The sequence below is a fragment of the Fomitopsis serialis genome (genome assembly GCF_022376445.1).
Source record: "Fomitopsis serialis strain Sig1Antser10 chromosome Unknown B0H18scaffold_21, whole genome shotgun sequence".
Classification (NCBI taxonomy): domain Eukaryota; kingdom Fungi; phylum Basidiomycota; class Agaricomycetes; order Polyporales; family Fomitopsidaceae; genus Fomitopsis; species Fomitopsis serialis.
The window spans coordinates 97758-114116 of NW_025954981.1; the positions used below are offsets into that span (position 1 = coordinate 97758).

A 16359-nucleotide genomic window follows, 5' to 3' on the forward strand; every position below is an offset into this window, starting at 1 on the left:
TTATAGCACGGATTCTAGAACCTGGGTTGTGAACTCTTCGCATGATGGTATTCACCGTAGAGTCCATGCTCTTCAAACCTGAATGGAAGGCAATCGTCTTCAAGTTGCCGCGGTGAGGGTGAAGGGATCATCAACGTTTCAACGTTGACACTCTGAGAGTGGCATGCCCTGCGGAATCTTGGTGTGTAGACGCGGTCACGGGACGAAACGCGCGCGTTTTCCCGAGCCGCGAGCGCTTCGCAAGCTCGCTCGCCACCGCGACAACCCGCCACCTTGCCGCCACCACTTCATGAAGACATCACACGGAGACAACGTTGTCGAATAGACCACCGACAGAGCAATGATGTCTTTGACTACATACCGCAACCTAGATTTCGTTGGTGCGATAGCAATGTTCATCGTGGCAACCCGGGCCTCGCTCGAACGCTCGGCTTAATCGTAAGGAATGCCCATATATTGCTTTCCGCATCTTAATTGACCTTTCCGTCATAGATGATTTGCACGCCGCATCGTTCTCGGAATGACGTGAGTCCGACTTGGCGTCCCCTCCTGTCAGTTTGACGGGTATCGCCAGACTAGGCAATACCCTCGATCATCACATCCGCTGGTCACGTATGTTCGACTAGCATGGGCCCGCTTTCCCCGACACTTGCGACCCCCCTCTGCACCCCGCCGCGTACGCGAAACCTATGCCATTAACCCGCACCCATCTTCGCAATAAATCTCGGTCGCCCGCGCCCAACGCTGCACAGTTCGCGTCTCCATCTAGGACGCCCGTCTTTCTCCCCCCTTCGCACTACGCTGCAGCTGCAGGTCTGGACTATGAAGCCATAACACACTCCCGCGCCGGGGATGTCTCGGCTGGACCGCCATCACAGGCCAGACAGTCTGCATTACAGCCTGGGTACAACCCCGCCTCGCCGCTCGCATACCCTACACAATCCAAGGTTATTGAGTCACCGGTTCACGCGAGTCCTGTTCATCACTCGGGTCTCAACGCGTGAGTCGCTTCATTGCTCGTAGTCCGAGCCTCGGAAAGGCGTCTGCCGCCCGGCGGGCGGTCAAGGCAGACGAGAGGGAGAAGGCGGAGGCTGCACAGAGGTCAAGTTGCATGATGGACCTGCCTCTCGTCGAGCTGCAGTTGATCCCGACGCTAAGGGACACTGTCGACAAGATGACCCACCCGGTGACGCCTACGGCTGTCCAAGACGAAGAAGTCGACGGGGCAATTGTGCATGCGAAGCCGCACGCGTATTCTGACACAGGCGGTGACCATTCCTCGGCGAGTTCGCAGGCCTCCTCGTGCTCCTCAACGGCGTCGCTCATGCGCCAGTCTTCAACAAGGACCGACTCCTTAAACAACTATTCTCTCCTCCAGCGCCCAAGGCGCACGGTCAACCAACTCCCCAAGGACGAACAAGAGGTTCGTTGCCTTCATCCGCTACCCGTGAAGTCTGCTCTCCGGTCGCCTGGACGTGCGGTAACTATTACCTCTTGCATCCCACTCATCGTCCTTGCTCACAATGTCCCATAGACAACTGGATCTGCTATCCCTGGCCCGAGCAAAATCCCAGGAGCATCTGCCATCCGTTCTCGTTTCCCCAGCAACCAAGCACCTACTGACACTCCGGCTCCAAGTCAGCTCCCACCCCCAGAGTGCGCACCAAGCCGACTTTTGGCTTTGGTTTCAAACCAAGCACGCCCCAGCCCCCACCGGTCTTGCGCCCCGGCTATCCCGCCTTCAAAACGCCCCAACCCGTGCAAAAACCCTTTTCCCAGCGTGCCGACAGCGGTTCCGCGTCGCGCGCGCGCTCGAACCTACCTCGCGCGACTCCAATCCGACGCAGGGACCACGACGATGACCGTAACCTCGACAGCGACAGCGAGCTTGAGCGGCGCGTGAACCTGGGACTAGGCAGGCTGGTCGTAACCAACGCGCAGATAGTCCCCAGCTCATCGGAGGAGAGCGCCAGGGGCAGGCAGGGGGTTTATCAGGCATTCGCGAGGAAGAACGCAACGCGGATGCCAAGTCCACAGCGGAAGCAGATGGTTCTTGAAAGAGACAGTGCGCCAGATACGGTGGACACCCGGTATAGGGATGTCCGACAGCGTGGCGAGCGCGTACAGGGAGGGCAAGCTATTGGCCTTGGTTTCCGGATGAGCCCAAGAGTGGACGTAGGCCAGCGATACCACACCGAAGACATCCGTGATGAAGAAGAGGAGAGCGTATATGATGACGAAGAACCGCACGAGGACGCGGTACCTTCGGATGCCAGCGACGCGGAGCAAGGCGGCGACTTCAACAGGGCGCGTTACGCGGACGAAGACAACGAAATCGAGGGGCCAGCTCAGTCGCTGAGAAACCGACACAGCTTCATTCGATACAGCGGGCGCGACTCCGAGGCCAGCTTTGACCGACGGAAACGTCTGAGTGGGATCGTCGACGGCCTTCAAGCGGCCTATGGGACTCTTCACTCGCCTGGGAAGAGCGTGCTCAGTCAGAGCGAGAGCGACGTGTACTACGAGCAGGGTCTGGCTATCGGCACGTCCAGCGACTTCCCTAACAGCAGCGCCGGCGACGTGTCGTTGGGTACGGGCAGCATCGCTCGCCTGCAAGGCGCCGGTGGAGACCGTGACGAAAGCTCTGACGAGGACGTAGATGATGAGGAGCAGTCGAATTACTCGGAGGAATCAGAAGAGAGCTTCTCAATTGTGATCGATGAGGACGAGGACGAGCAGGTGCAACCAGGAAGTCCGTGGTGGATGCGTGGACGGCGGTCGCCGAAGGCTTCAGACGGGTCAAGCGACGTGGCAACTCAAGCGGTGTCCCCGAAGCATCGTCGCCCCTCAGGGGCAGATGATTACACAACTCCGCGTTTGCAGGGCCGCTCAGATGAACGCACATCGTTCCCAGGTATTGGCGATGTCCTTTCTACGTGTGTATCAAGGACTGATACTTGCTACTCTTAGGCGTGCCGTCCAACGCGTATACCAGCCAAGTGAGGCCGTCAGCAAGTCCATCGACAACGTGCAGGACTCAGACGCGAGCATCAAAGAGTCCACGACCTGACACAGCTACACACGCCAGCTCATCCTCTAATGAATTGAAGTCACGACGCCGCACGACGATGTACGTGGCAGGCAAGCCTGCCAATGAGCACACACAGCAACTACGATCTACGCAACTATCCATGGGAAGCGCAGAGCCTTTCGCATCCCCTGAAGTACCGTCGAAGGACTCTAAACCGAAGCGGCAGACGAGGATGTCTTTCACAGAGCGTTTTGTTCGCCGCCCCAGCTCCCATCGAAACTCACCTGTCGAGGATGACACCGACAGGACTCCGCGCGTGTCCTGCCAGGATTCCTCATTCTTCGTTCCTCCGGAGCAAGACAACGAGGAAGCCGTCGCCTCGGACGACTGCGCCGAACGTGAGCGTCAGGCATTTGGCATTCCGCGTTCTCTGTCATTCGGAGCAGGCCACTCTGGCAGCGATTCCGAGCCTGCCACCTCTGGGGCGACAGATAGGCCAAGTGCGCTGCTTCGCAGCGAGAGCGACGAGTCCTTGTTGGGAGGACCATCAGACATGACTCGCGAATCCTCGTATATGGCTGCCGTCTGGCGCGACTCGGCTGGCAAGGACGTGCTGAGCAAGGGCGCCCATGAACTTTTTGAGGGTCTGGCCTGCCGATCTCGGGACGTAGGAGTTCTAGTGGTTGAGCCCCCGGAGGAGAGACCAGCATCGCGTCAGGATCGACGGCGTTCGCGGTCCAGACAGCGGGAAGAGCAACCGTTGGCAGAACAGGAACATCGAACATCAAATCCGTCAGATGAAGACCCAGGACACGCTTCACAAAGGAAGCCGCTGCGTCGCAAAGAGAGACGATCAGTGTCTCCTGATGCGCGCATGCGAGTGTTGAACGAACGAGATCCAAACCGCTCTCTGCCGCTAGCATTAGCTCCCGAACCGATGCGTCAGGCAGATCCGCCAAGTCCGCTGCTACCTCCACTGTCACAGGACAGTTGGCGTTCGACTCTCCATATTGACGCATACAACGCCCTTCTGGTACGGCATGGCCCCATGGAGATGCAGCGACAGGAGGTCATATACGACCTGCTCCAAACGGAGCGCCATTTCGTCCGGCGCCTGCGTGCTATGGTCGCGGCTTTCATCGTACCACTCAGGGTGCACGCGAGCAAGCTATGGCTGCCTGGAGTGCCTACGCCAATTTCAAGGCTGCTCGACTGGTTGGAAGATATCCTGAACCTTCACATGTCGCTTCTGCGGATCCTGAAGAACGTGTCGATAGCTTGGCAGGAAAGCGGGGTTGTAAACGAAGTGGCGAGTGGCCTTCTTTCCTTGATTCCCAGGCTCGAGGTACATCAGCCGTACCTTGTGAGGGTAGACGAGGTTAGGGGGTTGGTTGTCATGTGGGTTCAAGATCAACATTCGCAGTTCGGAGAGTATATCCGTCTCAGAGAAGACGAAGGACTCTGCGACGGTCGGAGCCTGGAACAGTGCCTCCAGCTTCCCGTGCAAAGGTTAAATGCTTACTTGGTGGTCTTCAAGGTAAGGCAGACACTCGTGCTCGCCGTTCGTAGCTGAACTTGCTCTGCGTAGAGACTCCTGGAGGCGACACACAGGCAACATCCTGACTATCTTGCGACTCAATCTTTGTTGCGGTCGGCGCATATGACAATACAAGTGATGGAAGAAGTGCGCATTCGTGAAGAAGAGTATGACTTTGTCAAGGACATCGCCACGCGTATCCTTGGACCCGACGTGGCTGCTCAACTCGCTACACGAGAACGAAGACTCCTACACCAGGGTCTCCTGCATCTGCTGACAACCGGGACAAACCTCAAAGCCGACCCTGGGCCCACAACGCCGACAGTCCAGGTCAATGGGCAACCCGTGCGCGATTCTGAAGATGACAAGCAAGATAAGGCGGGGCGAGGAAGGCGCTTGGCGTCTGCGATCCATGATTGGCATGTCAGACGGGTCAGGTCAGAATCCATCAGCTCATCTACCTCGTCTTCTTTTTCTCTGTGGTCTAATGAGAGTATGGCGTCGAACGTGACACCGAACACGCCGATGTCGGACATCTACCCACCGTCGCAAGACCCATCAAGCCCTGCGGCTGTGCAAGTCTTCGTTTTCACAGACGTGGTTCTCCTTGTCGTACCCACGCATGATGGCCAGAGCGGTGCGACACACTGGCAACTACTTGATGACGTGGGACTGGCACGTATTCTGGACGTAAGGATAGACAAGAACGACCGATGTGAGGATGCCAGCTTATCGAAAGAGAAATTCTCGAACTGATTGACCTTCAATAGCACCTGGTCGAACCCTTGTTCTCGACCTGATACCTCTGGACGTTCAAGATCTGTCACTATCGCTCCATTCACGCGCAGGCAACGTCGTAGAGTTGTCACTCCAGTTGTCTCAACAAGAGGATAACCATGAGCAAGATTGGCTTGTTGCGCTGCAGAGAAGTCGCGCTAACACGCTTCATTCTCTGTCCTTCCCTCCCCCGTCTCCGGAAGACGTTCTACAAGGACCCGTCGGTGATTACGAACAAGATACATACCATTGCGTCAAGTCTATCCTTGCTTCTGGCTTGCCTATGCCGAAGAGTCCATCAATGCAGCTCGACGCCGCCAGTGAAACTCAAGTAGACCAGGATGCAAACACAACCGAAGAAGAACGAGAGGAGCGAGGGTGGTGGTCTTTACGGTTTCACCAAGTTCTACGCGAGTTTCAGCGACAAGACGCGAACGCCGTACCTAGCACCATTACGTAGATAACATTACATTGCGCCCCGCCCCGTTCTGCGAACTGATCAAGAAACTCCTGCATTGTAAACAAGCTGTCTTCGCAGCGTCATCGATAGTCGCCCCATAGTTGTATCGCTAGCTTTCCATTGTATCCCTTCCGTATCTCATTGCGACATATATCCCTCGTCCTTATATCACACCGGTTGACGAGCGACAAACGTCTCATGAGCTCATCCCATATCACTACATAGTGACAAGACTCCCTTTAACAGAGGACTCTGACCACTCCAAGGAGGGGGACCACGAGACCGGCTGGTCTAAACGCCAGCAACATCCGCATGCCCGCTACAGACATACAATACACTACTTTTTGTATGAGGCCAAAGACGACGTGGGATTAGAAAGCAAGCGAGTGGTGATGAAGAACGTAAGTCACACACTGTCACCTCCGTAATGAGACCTTCGACCCAACCACGCGATCTGTGGAAGAGGACGTCAATGGGCAATCCCTATAACAAGGCAGAACATCAATTCATCTCACTGTTGTCAACGTTCAGTGTCTTCGCCCACGAGTGATGGTAGGTCGTCTGCGGTGGCGGTGAGCGGTCGACAGCGTCACGATACACACCACTCACCGCGTGCTTCGCACAACTGCGCGCTCGCGCATCTTTTTTTTTTTTTGAGTGGAGGGCCCGACTGCGGACTACAACGAGACGAGGCTCGTTTCCTCCCGGGGGAAAATGCATTTACGCACGAACTCTCGCAGGAGAGAACAGTGTAGGACTCAGGACCGTCATCGCACCACTTCGTCGTCGCCGATTGAGAGGTGACGGTGCTCTGATCCACTTGCAATACCCACTAAAAACCCCCGTGCCGCCGGACGCCCAGAGCACCCGGACTCCGACGCGGATCGCTCGCATCGTCGGCGAGCTCGATGATAGCCCGTTTGGGCACGAGTGTCGGAGAGGAATAGCGGTGAGACGTTTAGCTTTGCAGATTATCTACAGCTTGAGGTTTGGCTCGGGCGTTCCTACGAAAACGTCAGAGACGCTCGCAATGATCGTGATGAGCACTTACGTTGCACCCTTGCCAGGGGCGCCGCTCGTTTAATTTTTCTTTCTTTTGCAGCGACGCCCCTCTTCCTGGTACGTATGTGCGCTAGCCGATGCAGTAGCCCGACGATGCGAGCGTGCACTGACGGCGGGGACGTCCCCGTACCATGATGACGGGCGGCCGACTGCAGGCAATTATCTGCCGTGCTGTCGTCGGTGCTCTACGTCGGCGGTACGGTGCCTCCGGCAGCCCCCACATGGGCAGGCCACCTCGCGCCAGAGGCTGGACCCTTTCGCGCACAAACGACGTACCAGGGATGTCTTCGCCCGATTGGGGCGATTGAGGATTTGGGTCCGGATTTCCGGGATGTTTCGCTCGGGGATCCTGCGAGACCAAGGTCACGATCGTCGTCTACCGCTGCTCCGCGACGAAGACTCACATTGCACCCTCGCCAGGAGCGCCGCTCATGTCATTTGACGAGCGACGCCCCTCCCCCAGTATGGCGTGCGCTAGCCAGCAACGGTAGTCCGACGAAGCGGGCGTGCACCGGCGGCGAGGACGTCCCCGTACATGTTCGACATAGTGACCCGGCATAACCTCGTCGACAGTGAGCGCAATGCCCCGCTCCGCTGATGCGCGGCGTCGTCGGTACGGTGCCTCCGGAAGCCCGTGCCACAGCATGGACCACCTCAGACCGGAGGCGGACCCGTTCGCGCAATACGACGTACTAGGGTTGTTTGTGCCCATGGGCGGTAGAGGGTTTGTATGCGCTCGCCGCAGATCGTGTGATCCTCGACGTCGGGACGTGGCCTGCAATGAGAGTCAGCCAAAGCCTGGAACCGCGGTGCAATGGACCTCACATTAGCCACGTCATCCCACCCGTACGCCACAACTGGCTAGCCTCGTGGTCTACCGACGACGCGTCGGGTCTCGGACCAGTCAACGGCGGACGGTCCCCGCACAGAGTCCATGCACCGTGTCCCTGCGGAGGCGCGTATTCGCGACACTCCTGACCCTTGGTGCACGTCTGCAGTACAGCTGCTTCCAGCTACCGACGACGCGAGTAGCCGGGCCTACGTCGCCGCTATCATGCGGACGACGGTAGACTGGACGGTCCCATCACCAGATGTGCAACGTACGGGTGTGCCCTTGCGGGACTTTGAACCGTCGTCTGGCATAATTCGTTGAACCAGCAAGGGCGTTGTTTTTGCATAGGTCGGTCATAAATCGCATAGTCTTGAGGCACACATATTGATCGAGGTCTAGACGCACACAGATGCACTCGCCGTCTTGATGCACGCTGTCTATCACCACGGTCAGTCGTGATTACATGACAAGATTCAACACTGACTTACTTTGTTGTTGTCGACACCTAGGACGGCCACGCACCAAGAGACGTGTTCGCTCGTCTGAGGCAGTCGCACGGAGATGTGTGGCGTCGCGCAAATGGCAGGGGGAAAAGTCAGAGAGTGCAGAATACGTTAGTAAGTGCTTTGCGCACGATAATAAACGTACCTAGGCTGCCGGTGCTCTGGACTCGACCCCAAAGCCAGGGTGTGGCACATCGTAGTCAGGTCCACTTCCCCCATCCAGGGATGCGACTACGTGCGAAGGCCGAGTGGCGGGTGGTGGAAGACTGGAGGCGCGTCCGACATGGTGGTCGGAGGGCAAGAGGAATGGGGACGAAGTGGCGTTCACCTCGGGTCCTTATACGCCTCCGTGTGGGTCCATGTTTGGTCCTGACAAACAGTCAGCCGCACCTATTGTCCGCCTTTCGAGCTCAGCCTTGTGCTCGATTGGGGCAGCTGTTTGTTCCCGCTGTCTTATCGATAATCAAGCCTTGATAGAAGCACGCACCACGCTGTGGGCGGTGTCCTTCATCATCATGCGTTCTCCGAGCGTCGCAACAGCCTTGTTTTCTGCGACACGGGGCTTCGTTGGGAGATAATGGTGAGGCTGATCGACCTTGGCGTTCTTATCGCTCAACGTCTGCGCGATAACTCTTCACTGCGGGATATGCATCACTCCAGCGAGCCATTCTGGCCAACTCGAGCTGGGACCCGGATGACGCTACGCGAGGATCCCTGTAGTGAAACATCGGTGAGCTGGGTCGTAAAAGCAGTGGGGACAAACGATACTTCATCGCTAGTAAAGCAAAGTGTTTGAAGTGGTCATACGAGGCCAGCATCCGGATTGATATCGCTGATGTCGCACGCAGGCGAAGCCATCACTGGCATACTGCTGGCACGCAGGGCGACGGCTGCATCTCTGCGAGACTGCAGATGCAATGGGCCAATAACTCTAGCAGTCTTCTTGCCTCATCTTGCCAATTTTCCTTCTGGATTGATCGCTTCTGCCAGCGACCGATGGGTTTGGGATGTATCTAGGGTGAATTCGAGTCGGCGGTGGTGCGCCACAACCAAGCCACACTATTCCGCCACAAGCGCGTCCGTGACAGAACATCACGGTCATGCCGCGGGTGACACCTAACCCGTTTAGGAGTCACACATAATATCCATCTTCACTAAGTGTTTTCTCCTGAGTAGCAGCAACATTAACAGAGTCGTGCCTCCTTGTACGGCGAAAAGGCCCTTCGGTGTTTGGGCGTTTTACGAGAGCCAGTACCAAATGTGGAAGCTGTACTTGCCCTAACCATCGGGTCCAATGTCTGCCTGAATTTCGACCACCCTTACTAGCTTAACACTACAGCTTACCACAGGGCTTCACAGGGTAAGTACATTGTCAATTTTTTTAAAAGCTAATGGTATACTTTGTCATTGTTTGCAGTTGGATCGCAGTACTTACTTGAGGAGCGCACGGCTGACCAAGTACGCAGAACGGCCCAGATCGCATCCAAATCGGGTAATGTGCGCGCCACAACGCCCTCGAACGAAACCGGTTATGCTTCAGTGTTGTGGACTAGAGTACGCCTTAAGGGACCTAAAGGTAGCACACCCCACCGCGACCTTGTTCAAGCTATTTAAAAAATTAAACCTTGGTGACTGCATCGAGTGGCATCTCCACTGCCATGCGTGGCCGCCCGCTTTGAGTTATGAGTGACGCCAGAGGTATATTACTCAGCGCGGTGACGACGCTTCGCAGAGGCAATTCAGACGCATAGCACGCAACATCTCTCCCATTTGATCGGACGTTTCCAGTTCGAGAGAGTATCATCATGGTGATTTGTGCTCCGCGAACAGCGTGGCCGACCCGGAGACAGGCTTGCTCCGAACCTATCCTCAGCCATAGTATATAGGCCACATTCCAGAATGATTTGGAAGCGTTAGCATCAGACCCGAGATTCCAACCAATCACTGGCCATGGGGTTCTTCACTGAAGCGTACTACATGTCCGTGTTGACCAAGAGGACTTTCTTTCCGCGCAGAGATTTCAAGGCAGAGAGCGTACCTGATCTCAGCGCGCGTGTTATAATCGTGACTGGTGCGCCCTCATCTGTCGAGTCGCTCTTGCGTTTTGACCACAGGGGATTGACTCGTGCGATGCAGGAGGAAATGTCGGGATAGGAAGAGAGACGATCAAGGTAACCCTGCGCAAACCTGCTTGTGGTTGAGAACATGGAGGCTGAGTGAGGGCGTTCCCGTCATAACAGGTTCTACTCCAACGCAATGCAAAGGTCTACATGGCGTCGCGGAACAGGGACAAAGCCGAGGCGGCCATCAAGCGCCTCAAAGACGAGACAGGACAGGACGCCATCTTCCTCGAGCTGGACTTGAGCAGCCTGGCGTCAGTCCGGAAGGCAGCGAGCGAGTTCTTGAGGTATGGCAGCCCACACACATGGCCGGGGCGGGCTTGTTGCTCACACACATATGCTTCAGCAAGGAACCGGAGTTGCATGTCTTGTTCAACAATGCGTGCGTATTTCCCCCCGTACTCTATGCCTCTGCCTCACAGGGATGATTGTCAGCGGAGTGATGGGTCCGCCTATCGACGAACTCACCGCGGAAGGCTTCGACCTCCAATTCGGCACCAATGTTATCGGTACGTGCTCTCTTCCCCAGTTCTCCCATTCAGCACAGTTCATCACCCCTCCCTAGGTCACTTCCTCTTCACGGAGCTGCTCATGCCCGCGCTCCTCGCCGGTGCCCAGAGCTCGCCTGACCACCACGCGCGCGTCATCACGACCTCCTCCTCCACCGCGATGTACGGCAAGATTGACTTCGGCTCTGTCCGCGAGGGCTCGGCCCGGCGGCGGTACTCGCAGGACGCATTGTATGCTCAGAGCAAGCTGGTGAGCTTTCGCTTTCAGTGATAGGGCAAGCGAGGATGTGGGCTGAGAGGCGCGGGCTGGTAGGCGAACGCGATCGTGGCGCACCAGGCGGCGAAGCGGTATGGAGGGAAGGGGATCGTGTCGATATCTGTGGATCCAGGTACGTACCGTCCGTCGACCGTTCCTGTCTCGCCGGCAGGGTTTGAGGTCGTGCTGACACGCGTCGACGCTTGCTACAGGGTGCATCGCGACCGAGCTCCAGCGGTACTCCCTCAGCTTGCCCGGCCTTCGGGGCCCTAAACAAGGTCATCGTACGTCACCTTCTGCATCCTCTCTCAGTGAGTGGTCTCTGACCATGATCGATGATAACGGGACACAACAAATGGAACACGAATTGAACACATACGACGAATTCCTGGTGCAACATACGGCCACGCACTGGCAGGCAACACTGTTGCTCCGCCCTGCGCCCTTCGGCGCGCTCACCCAGCTCTGGGCGGGCACCACACCCGAGGCGATCGAGCACAACGGCAAGGTGCGTACGCGCACGCACACCCGGCCCCTTTCTTGAGGCACTGTGTGCTGACTGGCGCACGTACAGTACGCGATCCCGACGGCACGGATTGGCCCCTGCAGGGCGGAGGCGTACGACGACGAGCTGGGCCAGAAGATGTGGACCTTCCTGGAGAACAGTGTCAAGGAGGCATAGGAGAGCTGGATATTATACCAGACCGCGAACATTCTGGACTCTTCTGCGATAGCCCTGTCAGTTATGCATCTCTAGACATAACATCTGCGTGAGCCGTAAAGGGTAAAAGCTATGCACCTAGTGCGCGATCCTGCCCATGACTCTGCTATGCCCATGCCGCGCCCGCCGCTCAAGCATTTCAGGTTGCATAGGCGTAGCGTCCACCATCGGAATCCATAGCTGCGCCTGGCCATCTTCAGATGAAGCGAGACCAGGAACTGGAGTGGGGGACACGGGTACTGGGGCCAGCGGTGCTTCTCCGAGACCTGTGGGAAGCGGCGCGGTGATAGGCACGGAGCTTGGGGTGCTCATGGAGCTTTGCGTGGACTCCTGGGGGAGTGGATAGATGGGAGGCAAGGGCGCTGAGGGTACGTCATCCACGTTGTCCGAAGGCTCGGGTTCAAATGAGGTTGGAGGCGTGGATGGGGCTGGAGACGTCGATGAGGCTGGAGATATAGGTGATGTCGGGGGTGTGTACGAAGCCAGAGGGGCGGATGAAGCTGCAGGCATGGCAAAGGTACCGTTCGTCTCGTCCAGGCTCCTTGCGTCCACGAACGTCGCCAGCGAAGGACCCGGGATCTCGTACGGTGTGTCCGGGTCCGTGTACGCCTATCCCCGCACACCGAGTTAGCACTGCCACAAGGAGCGCGACAGGGGACACGCTGGGAACAGACTCACATCGACGAGGACCCCCGGGTCAGTCTCGTTATACGCCCCTGGGAACCGGACAGTACTGTTCGGCGCAGGTACCTCCGTCCCGTTCCCGAGTATTCGGAGCTGCGTGCAGGACGGGAAGAACTCGGCGCCGCCGGGCGACATCGCGTTTTGCAAGCCAATAAGCTGGGTCGTCGTGTACCGATGGATTAGCCAGCCGGTGCAGATCAGGTTACTTACTCTCGCATGCTCACCTCATTCCGCATGAGGTACGCCCCCTGCGTGAGACCCTCGGGGATCGTCACGTTGTAGCTGTCGCCCTCCACTATCCATCCAGTCAGTCATAGAGGCGTGAAGAACGAGGTGGAAGCGTACTGATGAGCTGCTGAACCCACGACGCGCCGTCCGCCCGCTTCGCGTCCTCCGTGATCTTGAACCACTCCGCGGCGGATGCGTTGAAGCCCGCGCAGGTGGTCACGTTCAGGCAGGAGGCCATGTACGTTAGGACCGGCCCGACTTCGTGGGGCCACTGAGGAAGGACGTCCGTGTGTAGAGACCATACGTCAGTATCGAGCGCCCATTGCGTGAATGACTGGGACACGCACGTTCCCGCCTCCTCCAGACACCCACGTAAAGTTCACCGCACTGCCCGGGTAGGCAGGGGCGTCGAGGGCAGCGTTGACCGCGCCGAGCCCGCAGGCGAGGTCAGGACTGGACACGTTTGTCACCGGGCTGTTGGACGATACCGTCCGGATCGGGCTGGCCACTACGAATATGCGTGTCAGAACACTCGCGGTGAGGAGAAGTGGGTACTGCACCTGTGTAGTGGCCTGGTGCGTTTCCGGGGTAGACCGTACCGTCGACGGTGACGTTGCTGACGTAGCCGTGGGCGTGGACGTGCGAGGCGAGACTGATGAAGGTAGTCACGTAGAGAGTTAGCAACATTAGAGAATGATACGCAATGTGCAAAATGGAGAAGATGATGGTTCGCGCAGCGACACCTGAGGGTACGTGCGACGCTGGATGTCCTTATAATGCCGGTTTTGCAGAAGTGTCTGGGGTTGCCTTATGTTTCAGACTGAGAAGACGTGATGTGACTGCACTCAAGCGCAAGCTCCCTTCGCGGGATCGTCGCTAGTCAAGAATCGAATGTGTTGTCAGTCCAGAGTCCAGTCTCGAATCCGACACCAAAACACTCACGTATGTGACCATCGCCGCCCCTTGACATCTGAGCACCATTCACCCAAGGACCCGCGCGCCAGATTGGAACGAAAGATGACCAGGCGTATACTTTTACGTTGGCTGTATGCTACAGTGCGAACGACGGGGTGGATGAATCATGACATGATGACAGCTAGGGCGAACAACATAGGACTCTCGACGACAGAATGGACATGCAAATCGACTTTCGACGGGCGACTACTGGTAGATGAAATTGTACCTAGAGAAGTCGAGAGCGTTCAGTTAGAAACGGCAGTCGAATAATCTGCTTCACCATACCGAGAGAGGAGATGCGGAATGGCAGAGAGTTGGGGCCCGTATCTAAGCAGGGACATTAACGGGAGGCGTTCATATAGGTGAAGATTGCACGTACCGAGCAGCGTTGTCGTACAACTCGAACAAGGGAATGGCCAACAACTTCATGTTCTTCGGCACGGCGAGTACCTCTGTAGGATCGAAGAAGCAGGCACCAGAAGGTGAAGAGTACACATATACGTCAGTGAGTCCATTCAAACGATTAGGTAAGGCGCTCAGAGGGTACGTACTGCGTTCGGGCATCTGCACGAGGAACAGCTTCTTGCATTCCTTCGGCTTAGTGATGTGCGCAGGGATGAAAGGATACTACACATTGAGAATCGCAGAGAATATGTACACGGTGACCATGAGAATCCTGCATCCCGCTCCGGCAAAGTAGCACAACGGGTGAAAACACGCACCATGAAGGTCTCGAAGTTGGGGCGCCACCACTGGGCGAGGCAATCACCGATCTCCCACTCGTTGTCGACGCCGTGCGAGGAGTTGAATTGCTTGGACTCGGCGGGCGGCGCAAGGCGGTCGTCCAGACGCTTCTTGAGCCCTTCGATCTCGTCTTCGCCAGGCTTCAGGTAGTCTCCGGGTCTGCGGCACACCATAATGAGCGCTTACAGCAAAAGGAAACGGTTCATATACAGACAGCTTGAAGAAGGCATTCGCGATCTGCAACATGAGTATATGCGGGTGCCCGTGGTCGTGTACGACTAGAATGCCTTCCACCGTCCTGCGCATGCCGAAGTCTTCGTAGTTGTTCTGCAGCCTCTGGAGCCGTGCAGAGACAGAAGGGTCTTCCTCTGGTTGCGCCTCTTTTGTGCTGTAAGGGGAAAGCTCCAGTAACAGAATGGTTACAGAGAGTAGGACGTACCTGAACGTGAAGTTCGAGAGTGGATACCTGGAGCAGCGAGTAGCATGAGCTCCGGAATTATCCTTGACAACAGTCGACAGAGTCTTACAATGCAATTGTATTGGACATCTTCTGTTCTAATAGACCAGGCGGCAGAAGGAGAGGAAAAAGGGAGTTGTGCGACTTGTATGGGATGAGTAGACGGGACAGTGAGAACGCCTGTCACGGTCTTGCGCGTGTCACATCCTGACACGTCGCGTCACAACGTCACACCTTGAGATCGCAACCGTGACCCAGTGCGGCTCTCTCGCTTTCATCCTTGCTCAACGACTGTGCCAGTGTGCGCAGAACACTGCATCGCGGCAGATATGCTATGGCTCTCGCCCGCGTCGCTCTGTATTGCCTTTTGCGCGTCAGGGGCTGCCCCGAAAGGTACACTGGCAACTAAGCTACCGATTTACTCCAGCACCAGTTTAGGAGGCTTGCCATCGTACGGACAAAAGTTCAGAGGCAATACTTGACCTTGGAATGGCCTACATTTATGTCGTTCTGTAGTCTGTGCTCTCACTGCCCAATACAGTTGCGCGAGAGGCTTCGTGTGGTATCCGGAGGCCTTGCGGGACCCTCCGCTTTCATCTCACTCGCTCTGGGTTCTACCTCACATCAAGCAATCTCGGTGACTCTGGCGTTCTCACAGGCCCCGCGATCTACCCGGAACACCACTGCCTAACGTAGACTACCACTTCTCGACGCTCTTGAAGCCCCCGCTCGCTCGCGCGGCCGCCTGCGAACCACGTCGCCTGACGTGCTCTCGCGCTCAAACACCTCCGCGCATATAGCCCGCTCCAAATGCGTCGGACAATCTTCCATCTGCGTCTGCTCCTGTGCACGCTGTTTCCGGTCTTGGTACGCCCCCCACGTCTGTTTTCCGACCCGTCTCCCCTTCGCGTGTCGTTCTTGCACGCAGTCCTTCGCATTCGCACACCCTCACGCGTTCTCCAGATCCGTCGCCCTCGCACGCTCCGTGATGACGACGCGCGTCGATATTCCATCACTCACCTCGCTGATTGATGCGATGTCGGTGACGACGTGGCTTAACTGCTCTGAAGACTCGTTCACGGTGTGACAAGCGCCAAACGGAGGAAAGGTACTCTCGGTCAGCTACTCTCTGGTGGAATGAACATCGCGAGGACCTGAAGGCTATGTCTCCCTGGGATGACTTCGCAAAACGCGTTCTCGAACGCTTCAAGCTTGCTGGCTGGCGTAACTCAAACCCCTGCATGGCTAGTGCTGTATCATGCCCCTACTAATGTGCCGGCCACGAAATGGTGAGTTCCTTGTGAATTGATGTGGATGAAATATGGTCGCTCATATATACGAAGCGAAGGGTTGGGTTGCCGGGCATTGTACTGTAGCCAGTAATGCAGCGAACCTGATAAAGCCGCGCAACAGTGACACGACCTGTTTAGCTTCGCGCCCTACTGCTACGTTCACTCAGTCTCCGCACGGCTGCCTACTCA

At 56.8% G+C, this 16359-nt stretch overlaps 6 protein-coding genes across 6 annotated transcripts; 3 read left to right on the forward strand and 3 right to left on the reverse strand.

Annotated features, from left to right (window-relative positions):
• The first annotated feature begins 4026 nt into the window (after window positions 1-4026).
• On the forward strand, window positions 4027-5050 carry B0H18DRAFT_220849 (Dbl homology domain-containing protein). Its single transcript, XM_048037183.1, has 2 exons — window positions 4027-4568; window positions 4622-5050. The coding sequence occupies exons 1-2, from the start codon at window positions 4080-4082 to the stop codon at window positions 4652-4654; spliced, it is 522 nt and encodes a 173-aa protein (XP_047895197.1). The 5' UTR covers window positions 4027-4079; the 3' UTR covers window positions 4655-5050.
• Window positions 5051-5055: 5 nt separating this feature from the next.
• On the forward strand, window positions 5056-6240 carry B0H18DRAFT_997943 (uncharacterized protein). The gene is made up of 4 exons (XM_048045478.1): window positions 5056-5283; window positions 5339-5967; window positions 6044-6145; window positions 6218-6240. The coding sequence occupies exons 1-2, from the start codon at window positions 5064-5066 to the stop codon at window positions 5803-5805; spliced, it is 687 nt and encodes a 228-aa protein (XP_047895198.1). The 5' UTR covers window positions 5056-5063; the 3' UTR covers window positions 5806-5967; window positions 6044-6145; window positions 6218-6240.
• Window positions 6241-6780: 540 nt separating this feature from the next.
• Window positions 6781-8397, reverse strand: B0H18DRAFT_953665 (uncharacterized protein; the record flags this gene model as incomplete). The annotated part of the gene is made up of 8 exons (XM_048042202.1): window positions 6781-6809; window positions 7144-7216; window positions 7561-7642; window positions 7693-7741; window positions 7972-8068; window positions 8105-8136; window positions 8188-8204; window positions 8348-8397. The coding sequence occupies 8 exons, from the start codon at window positions 8395-8397 to the stop codon at window positions 6781-6783; spliced, it is 429 nt and encodes a 142-aa protein (XP_047895199.1).
• Window positions 8398-10152: 1755 nt separating this feature from the next.
• On the forward strand, window positions 10153-11769 carry B0H18DRAFT_1117538 (NAD-P-binding protein; the record flags this gene model as incomplete). The annotated part of the gene is made up of 9 exons (XM_048033603.1): window positions 10153-10273; window positions 10339-10373; window positions 10443-10609; window positions 10669-10704; window positions 10758-10831; window positions 10888-11081; window positions 11145-11220; window positions 11300-11595; window positions 11662-11769. 9 exons carry the CDS (start codon window positions 10153-10155, stop codon window positions 11767-11769), a joined length of 1107 nt encoding a protein of 368 aa, XP_047895200.1.
• Window positions 11770-11886: 117 nt separating this feature from the next.
• Window positions 11887-13407, reverse strand: B0H18DRAFT_874274 (glycosyl hydrolase family 61-domain-containing protein; the record flags this gene model as incomplete). Its single annotated transcript, XM_048040341.1, has 6 exons — window positions 11887-12417; window positions 12487-12648; window positions 12717-12787; window positions 12838-12991; window positions 13068-13228; window positions 13281-13407. The coding sequence occupies 6 exons, from the start codon at window positions 13405-13407 to the stop codon at window positions 11887-11889; spliced, it is 1206 nt and encodes a 401-aa protein (XP_047895201.1).
• A 318-nt stretch (window positions 13408-13725) lies between these two features.
• B0H18DRAFT_997966 (cleavage and polyadenylation specific factor 5) lies at window positions 13726-15038 on the reverse strand. Its single transcript, XM_048045479.1, has 8 exons — window positions 14949-15038; window positions 14861-14887; window positions 14636-14809; window positions 14400-14580; window positions 14229-14304; window positions 14057-14129; window positions 13963-14004; window positions 13726-13903 (listed from the first exon to the last, which is right to left on the reverse strand). The coding sequence occupies exons 1-8, from the start codon at window positions 14966-14968 to the stop codon at window positions 13882-13884; spliced, it is 615 nt and encodes a 204-aa protein (XP_047895202.1). The 5' UTR covers window positions 14969-15038; the 3' UTR covers window positions 13726-13881.
• Window positions 15039-16359: the final 1321 nt, after the last annotated feature.

Bases quoted from the DNA above. Each gene is read 5' to 3' on its own strand.
- B0H18DRAFT_220849 (XM_048037183.1), top strand. From the start codon at position 4,080: ATGGAGATGCAGCGACAGGAGGTCATATACGACCTGCTCCAAACGGAG. The intron at 4,569-4,621 runs GTAAGGCAGACA...CTCTGCGTAGAG, and splicing joins CTTACTTGGTGGTCTTCAAG to ACTCCTGGAGGCGACACACA.
- B0H18DRAFT_997943 (XM_048045478.1), top strand. From the start codon at position 5,064: ATGGCGTCGAACGTGACACCGAACACGCCGATGTCGGACATCTACCCA. The intron at 5,284-5,338 runs GTGAGGATGCCA...GACCTTCAATAG, and splicing joins GATAGACAAGAACGACCGAT to CACCTGGTCGAACCCTTGTT.
- B0H18DRAFT_997966 (XM_048045479.1), bottom strand. From the start codon at position 14,968: ATGTCCAATACAATTGCATT. The intron at 14,888-14,948 runs GTAAGACTCTGT...TCGCTGCTCCAG, and splicing joins ATGTCCAATACAATTGCATT to GTATCCACTCTCGAACTTCA. The intron at 13,904-13,962 runs GTATGGTGAAGC...CGACTTCTCTAG, and splicing joins ATTCCGCATCTCCTCTCTCG to GTACAATTTCATCTACCAGT.